Source organism: Grammomys surdaster, unplaced genomic scaffold, assembly GCF_004785775.1.
Source record: "Grammomys surdaster isolate TR1022 unplaced genomic scaffold, NIH_TR_1.0 126766, whole genome shotgun sequence".
Taxonomy (NCBI): domain Eukaryota; kingdom Metazoa; phylum Chordata; class Mammalia; order Rodentia; family Muridae; genus Grammomys; species Grammomys surdaster.
The window spans coordinates 1-8,214 of NW_021621553.1; the positions used below are offsets into that span (position 1 = coordinate 1).

The 8,214-nt window shown below is 43.2% G+C and overlaps 1 protein-coding gene across 1 annotated transcript; it reads right to left on the reverse strand.

The window, feature by feature from the left end:
• Positions 1-68: 68 nt before the first annotated feature.
• LOC114615500 lies at positions 69-7,931 on the reverse strand. Its single transcript, XM_028761199.1, has 6 exons — positions 7,899-7,931; positions 6,752-6,961; positions 5,765-5,927; positions 4,463-4,594; positions 3,608-3,780; positions 69-100 (listed from the first exon to the last, which is right to left on the reverse strand). Exons 2-6 carry the CDS (start codon positions 6,867-6,869, stop codon positions 69-71), a joined length of 618 nt encoding a protein of 205 aa, XP_028617032.1. The 5' UTR covers positions 6,870-6,961; positions 7,899-7,931.
• Positions 7,932-8,214: the final 283 nt, after the last annotated feature.

Consider the following 8,214-nt stretch of genomic DNA (forward strand, 5'->3'; position numbering starts at 1 on the left):
AGGGACACAGACCCTTAGCCAGCCTTGTTGACTCTCAGGCACATGGAAATGACACAGCAGCCTTCTACTCACCTCCATGTACAACAGTGTTTTGTTTTACTAAAAATGATTTCATTATGGGTTAACAGTTTTCTCTCTATATCCAGTTTCAATAGTGATAAATAGTTTTTCTCTACCAATGGCTGACAATCTGTCTTTACAGCATTATCTGTCTCCTTTTGTTCTATTGAGCTAGGTAGAGCAGCACGATGACAGGCTGCTGTGTTTAAGGTTTCCTTGATGCAACGTGAATTGACAGAGGACTTTCTTATTGAAGCTGGCCTCTATTATTGTGTAAGATGTTTGCTGACCAAGTAAATATATGAATACATACATACATGCATACATACATACAAACATACATACATATAAACACATATATATATAAAAAATCCAGTGCATGCATTAACACACACACACAGAACACACACACACAAACACACACACCACAATCAAAAGATTGAGGAAGTAGTGGGACCTAAGCTGTGTAGTAGGCTCTTAGACAAACCCAGGCTCTCCTGCCCAGGCCTGTACTTCTTTCCGTGTCATGAACTGTTTCCAAGCAGATAGTTGCTGATCCTACAAGTAGGTCACAAGCTCTGCACACATATGCTGGTACACACAACACTCAAGATCCTAAGAAAAAGAGTTGCAAGAACATCCACCAGTAAGCTCCTCGTTGAAACGTCATATTCTGCTCTCTAAAACTACCTTGACTTCTTCTCAGAAGACCCTGGTAGCACCATTAAAAACAAAGTTAATCATGTTTATTATCCATGAACTTTACAACACATTACAGTTCCCATGATATTAAAACATCCCTAATGTCATTCAAAAGGAAGCTAGAGAATTAACATGGAATGATTTTTCTAAAATGTAGTACACTGCAAAACTATGAGAGGGAATAGACCTGAAGCAAAACCGTGTCCATGATATACTCAGGGACACAATCTCAGCAGAGGAATGCACTGTAGGATTTCATAAATCCTCATGGTAAAGCCAGTAACACACAGTATGAATTTCCAGGGTGTTATCTCAGTACAAGGAAGGCAAAGAAGTCTAATTTTTGTTTTGAAGGTAGCTATATTGTTTAAGTTTTTGTTTATAACTAAAGATTTAAATTAAAAAACAATAAAACAAGAGCCCAGCTTTCTGTCCTGGGGGAGGGCTGCTCTTAAGCCTCTCAGAGTGAGGTAACATAGAGAAGAATGGAGGACCTGGGTGCTAGATAATTCAGGAAGTGGCATCCTGAGGCTCCTCTATATACAATAGAGCTGTCTTCTGCCTAGAGTGATAGGGTAGCATTGGCAGCCTTAGCAGGTGAAGGAGATGTAGAGGCATGAGCAGAAGTGGTTAGGAAGGTCATTTCTGGCCTGGGTGCCTGTTCCCCTGACTCCAGGGTTTGAGTTGCTGCTGCAGCTGCTGCTGCCCCAGGGCTGAGGTAGGACACAGACATGTAGCTTTGGGAAGAAGCTTGGTCTCTGGAGACACTGGATTCTGAGGACCAGCAGATGGCCAGTCATGAGAAGCCAGGTTAGGTGGCCTTGGTAGTCCCTCTACCACACCCACCACATGCCCAACAGGTCATGAACCACCCTTTGTATGACTCTTGGGTGCCTGGACTCCTTCCCCTTGCCCTCTAAGAGCCCCACACTAACACCTTAGAATAGAGAGGCTGGTGTTCAGGTCCCTAAGGGTCCTTTGGATAGGACCACCTTGGAAACCACCTTTTGTCTCATGAGTGCAGCTAGCAGTTGTTGAGCACCACTTCCTGACCCATATCCTGCTCTGGTTCCAAGACTACCATGTCTGATTCTTGGTTGTTCCTCACATGGGTGTGCCTCCAAACCCAGATTTAGGAAACTTTAGATAAGGAGAGAGAGAGGGGGACTGGGAAGGGGAATCTGAAGTCACATGGTAAGATTTGGAAAGGGTGGGTTGGGCTAAATATGAAATTATTCACATGTAAGTGTTGGCAACATGGGTTCTGTTTGTTTGTAAAGTGTTATTGGACTGAAAAACTCAGTTGTGGGTTACATGGTGCCTAGGTTTCTTGGGTAAGACCCATCCTGGCACATCAATACCCTCCTCCCTTTTCTGCCGATTTCAGCCAAATGACAAGAAAGCTCATGAGACGGCTCAGTGGGCCAATTGTGTGTCTGACAACTGCTGAATACAGCTTGGCTTCTTCCATGATAATGAATTGTTTTCTTACAGAAGCAACAACAAAACGAAAACAATGAAATATGTAAAAATGTTCTTCCTCTCTATGAGTAATTAAACCTTGTAAAAATTACCTGAGACCAAACAATTTCAGGAGCTCTAGATGGAAGGTGACAGAACATTCAAAGGTGATGGTCAGACAGCTTAACCAATACAGGAAGGTTCAAACTCAGTGAGAGTCCTGGGCTATGTTGCAGAAAGACTTATCAAAACCATATGTAATTAACTGGCCTCTCGGCACACCCATCAATATACATACTGGCACAGACATGCATATGCCCCTCCCTCCACACACACCAGAAATCAAAAGTGAGCAGGAAACAATAAGGAGACCTCAATGCTGGAGGAAGCATTGAATGTAGAAAAGCTGATGCTTCAAGTGAGATCCAGGACACTTCTCTCTGTCCCTTGGGGACTAAAAACACTTAGTGAGTAACTTCTTCTGCAGACTAGGTTGAGAGAGATCTGGAAATTTTTCTCTTGGAGCCTCACAACTCTCAACTCAACCCTCAGCCTGAGAGAGGCCTTTCACACATCCCTGTTCACCCAGTAAGCTCCTGAATATAAGCTCCAGGAAAGAACCCTAGCAACACTGACAGATACCAGGACTGACAAGGTGCTCCTCAGGCTCTGTCAGTGTGTATCAAGGTCTAGGCAGTGGGAAGAGACAATTTTGCAATGCAGGGGAAGAGAGAGAGTAAAGATACAAGCCCCCACCCCACCTCTTTTTTAAATAATCTTTTTATTGGATATTTTATTATATTTCAGATGTTATCATCTTTCTCCACCCTCCCACCCAGAAATCCCCTATTCCATCCAACCTCCTCCTCCTTCAATGAGGATTTACCCCCACTCACCACCCTGCCCTTGAATTCCCCCAACTGGGGCATCCAGCCTTCATGGGACCAAGGACCTCCTCTCCCACCTATGTCTGACAAGGCCATCCTCCCCTACATATGCAGCTGGAACCATGGATCCAAAGCAAGTGAGTTACAGGCCCTGACTTCATCACTCAATGTTCTGTGCTACTACATAGGAGGCACCCATATAGAACCCCTCTAGCATAAAGGCATGTAGTATTGTAATGTGTTTTCAACATATCTTAATGAACTGCAGCTTGGAGCTGAGTAGGAGGGATTGCTTGACAATCACCCAGTTTCTTGAAAGAGGCTAACTCCACTGAAAGTCTTGTAAATGATCACAGAAATGAAGAACTAAAAATACATAGGAGAGTGTCTGGACAAGGTAGAGGATGGTTATCTGGGCTTGACTGTGTTTATGGTTAGACATGAGTCCACAAACTGCCCCTGATGCTTCATGCATCCTACCTGCTGCTGCTGCTGTTGGGTATACTTGTCGTATATCTTCAAGCTGGCCTCCACACACAGCCTCTTTGTTTTCTTAGTACACTCTTCCAGTGCAATCTGCTCCCTTAGCAGCTGCCTGTTCTCATTCCACAGAATTTTTACTTGATTCTTTATATGAAGAGACTCTGTCAGGAGCTGACAGTTCCTGATGCTGAACCACAAAGAAGAAATGGTGATTTGCAGGCAGCATCCATCTTCCTCCCACTTCTCCAAGTACCATCTCTTCTCACCATGGGCCCTGGTACCCAGAAAGACGCAGACTACAGACCAGAACAGCCATAGAACATCACATATAAGAAGGTCAAATCGAGAAGAGAGTAACATTCCAGAAGACTCAAAGTACTTCTGAAAACCGTGACACCAACAGGGTCTCATATATCCAGCAGAAGAGTACATAGGCCCCATGATTGTCTCTATGTCCAGGTATTAGAAAACCACCTGTAGGTAGAGAGAGGGCAAACCTTATCTGGAAGAGGAGAACAGACTCAACAGATATACAATCGTTCTATGTGTCTCATGCAAACCAGATCTATAAATCTGTTTTCAGGGCCCAGAGACTCAAGGTTGACTGATATCTCCATTAAGGTGCACACATTTTCTATCTAGAGGATTCTGAGTTGGGAAGGACAATGATTGGAGGGGCTCACAGAGTCATCACACCTCATCAAAATGAGCCCAAGAGGTAAAAATCCTACAGCCTTTCTTTGAGGGAGGCAAGCTTCCTGTTGAAAGGCAAACAGTATAGAACAAGCCCCTTACTTTGTTTGAAAATTAATGATGGACAGACATATTCTGTGCCTAGTGCTGGGGTAATGACACTGATAGTCACTCACCAGTAAAGTTGATTTTCTTTAGTCAGCTCCTTGCACTTGTACAAGGCCTCACTGATCTTCTGAGGAATTTTCTTGAGATCGGTCATTACCTGGTCGTGTTGCATCTCAAGCATCATGTTCTCAAAGTTGGTCCTGTGGGAGAGCATGACCCAAGGAGCATATAATCCTCTGAACTAAGGTTGCAAGCATTACATAAATTCAACTTGACTCATGGACTACCCCAACCCATACATGCCACATCCTGGCTGCTTTGAACTGGGTCCTCTTGGTGCTTATTAAACTTGATAATCTTAGTCTGAGTCCAGTAGAGTTATGGAACTAAAAGAAGGGAGCTGACCTGCTGTAGCTCCCAGACGGGGCTTTTAAAAATAGATTAGGTCTTTAAAAACTGTCCAAGAGCCTGTGTCACATTCCTGGGTCCAACTTTAATCTGGCATGGCTCTTTTTCTGTTTCTAAATAAGGTTTTCTCAATCCTTGGTTCTATTGCTACCTAAATTCCCAAAGGACATAATCACTATTTACAAGGAAAAGGGTTTATTATAAGTATCAGGAGTTTCCAATGACTATCAGAGGTGAGCACAGAGGTCATGTGTTGTGCTGCTACAAGTGAGTCTCCATGGCCTCATCACTCTCATTACCTGAAAAGTGAGTCAGGTAAATCCTCAGGCCCCATCACTCTACACAGACTCCCTGGATCTTAAGTGAAACACACACACACACACACACACACACACACACAGAGAGAGAGAGAGAGAGAGAGAGAGAGAGAGAGAGAGAGAGAGAGAGAATCATATTATCAAATAAATACAGTAATGTGGCATTATCTCAGAGTATAATGAACACAAATTGAGAAAAGCATGATGACTTTCAGCAAATCCAGTCACACTGAAAGGCAGCATGCAGAATCAGGTCCTTCCAGCTATTGACAGGACTAAATGAACCCAAAGCATCTCTAGGAAGTTGCAAAAATGATTTCCCATAAACAGAGAGCAGATAGCATCTCCCACAAAGCAACACCAGTCCAGGCTTCTTAAAATGTATGATGAGAGCTCACACATTACTACTATTATTTCCAGACTGGATTCATTGCAAGGACTCTGAATTAATTTTGGAGGAATCAAAATAGCCTTTGGCCCCATCTCACTCCTATGTGAACTTCAAGTTCTGTGTCTGAAATCCTAACAGCAAAATGAATTTGGACATGAGGACAGCCTGGAGTTGTAGCCTCCTATGACATGAGAAATCTGGGAACAACAGAGAGGACCCTAGATAGTCAGCTGAAAACTGGGCATAATGACTACCTGTTATTCAAATCCCTGTTAGCATAATGTGCCAGGATTCCCCGGAGTTCGTCTCTCTCCTTGTTCATCATCTCAAGATCCCTTTTGAGCTTCTCCAACCTCTTCATTCTCTGCTCTTGCTTACTCATGGTGTAGGCTTGGGATGATTCTTCCCCAACAGACCCTTTAGGTAGATAAACACAAGTAAACTTGTAGTGAAATATGACAGGGAAAGGAGAAATCATGCTTAGTCCCAAACAGAAGCATGAGGAAGAGAGAATTCTAAAGACACAGTGAATTTCTGAAAGAGCAAGAAAGCTGTCTTCAGGGTGGTCTCCTCACCTATGTCCCTGCTCCCCACCCCCATCACTAGACATATGGCTCAGTCCTTACTGCAGTCCTAGAAACCGTGGAATGCATAAACGTTCCCAGTCAAGAAGAAATTGAGGGCAATGTCAGCTTATATCTGACAATGTAGTCTGTACTGCTTAGCACAAAAAAGATTGAACATAAACACAAGCACCAAACATCTCCCACAAGCCACGACCTATCCATGCTTCTTAACTGCATGGAGAGAGATCACACACTACTACATATACCTCAGAGTGTGATTGAACATCATGTGTGTTCAAGCCCAAAGTATCTGAGATATGATACATGACAGGGGAATATCCCTCTCTGTCCTTGGCATCACATATTCAAGTGAGCTAAAAGAACCTATTGAGGATGAAATCCTTCAGCACTCTATCTTGAGAGCAAGACTTTATTATTCTCACAGAACTTCCTCCTGGCATCCTTTGCCACTAATCAGGAAATTCAGATCTCTCAGCAAAGGAACTGCAGGCTTGTCAATTCCTGGATCTCTGCTAAACTAATCATCAGAAATTCTTGATTCTGGGTCTGCCATTGAGGAATGTGGAGGCTCCAGATGATAAGCACTTCTCCTGTAAGGACCTGCTCAAGCCCCCCTCTTCCAGGAAGCTCCCCCAAGCACAGCCCAGGACTCACTGTGTCTTCTCCAGAGCCATATCCTTCTTCCTGGTTGATGAAATGTCTTCTGCCTAGGTCTGGTCTCTGGTTGTAGTCTATCATCCCTCCGAAATAACCTGCGCAGCATGGACAACATGACTGCTTGTGAACCCAGCAGCTCTGAAGGAATACTCCACAGGCAGTTGGTGTCACCACAACACTGGTGACATCACAGAAGATTCTAGGGTTCTCCTGGAAACAAGAGAATGTCCAGGGAAGTGACTACTGATGATGTCATTGGGAACTGCCATGGCCTACCTGCTGACCAGATTGCTTCATTTCACCTGTTTCTGAGGTGCCCTTTCTTGAAGTCTCTCTTTTGACTCAGGGGATACCCCTTGGCAACTTCTCCTTTCAAAGCTAGAGATTTATCTCTGCTTAATTACAAGTCAAACATTTTGGATGGGGAGAGTTGGTTAGGGCCTTGGCATGGGTAGCTCATCTTTTTTAGGACCTAATGCTCTAGGATCCTTGCTTTAGGGAGATTCTTCTCCAGGATAACTCTCCCCCTGTGCTCCATTCATGTGACACAGTCCAATTCCCCAGGTGATCCTGTTTCCCAGAGGCAAAAATTATTCCCCTGAACCTTTAACTTTATGTTAATTGAATTATATTTTCTTATTGTGCACATGCCTTAAGCAGAGACATTGTTTCAATATATTCAGATATGTGTTTTCACAATCCCATCTTTTTTCAATATAAACTCCCTTGTTCTTGCAATATAGAAAGGAGTTCATGTCCGGGGGAATATCAAATTGTTCAGTTTATGTGTCTTCTTCAAAAGATAAAATTCCAGTACAACGAGACACAGTAGGCATCTATTAGCAAAGGTCAATAGGACATTGGATTGCTGCTCTGTAGTTCTATTAGCTACCACTTCTCCAATATCTACCTTTCTGAGTTCCAGTTCCAGGGTAGAGGGTGTTGGTGTTTGAGCTATGATCCTGTATTTAAAAGATACTCAAGACTCAGTAGGATGAATAGAAGCTGGAAAGGCCTCACATCCAATGAACCCTCCATTTCAATGGGTCTATAAGCTCAGGAGGGACTGTGTTTGGCAATGTCATCTGTGGCTTCTGCCTTCTTGAGCTAGGTATGCTGAATTTAGGGTACAAGGTGATCTCACCTCTCAGGTGTCAGAGTGGAAAAATCATGTAAGTCCTTTCCAAACTGTGTTGTCCTGGGCTACCTCCTTCAGCCAGGTAGTATCACTATGACAAGAATCATAGGTGGCAATTACGCAGAGAAGTGGCAGTAAATGTATTGATCAAAATGCAAAGGATTTGGAATAATAGTCAATCCTAGTACAGAAAAATATGAATTCCACTATGTGGTTGTGGTCTTCATGAGAAAGGCAGGAACAACAGGATTAGTTTCTTAAATAAAAGTATGAATTTCATTGTATAGTCTTGCTCTTTGATTTTATATTTCTAAAAGAGATG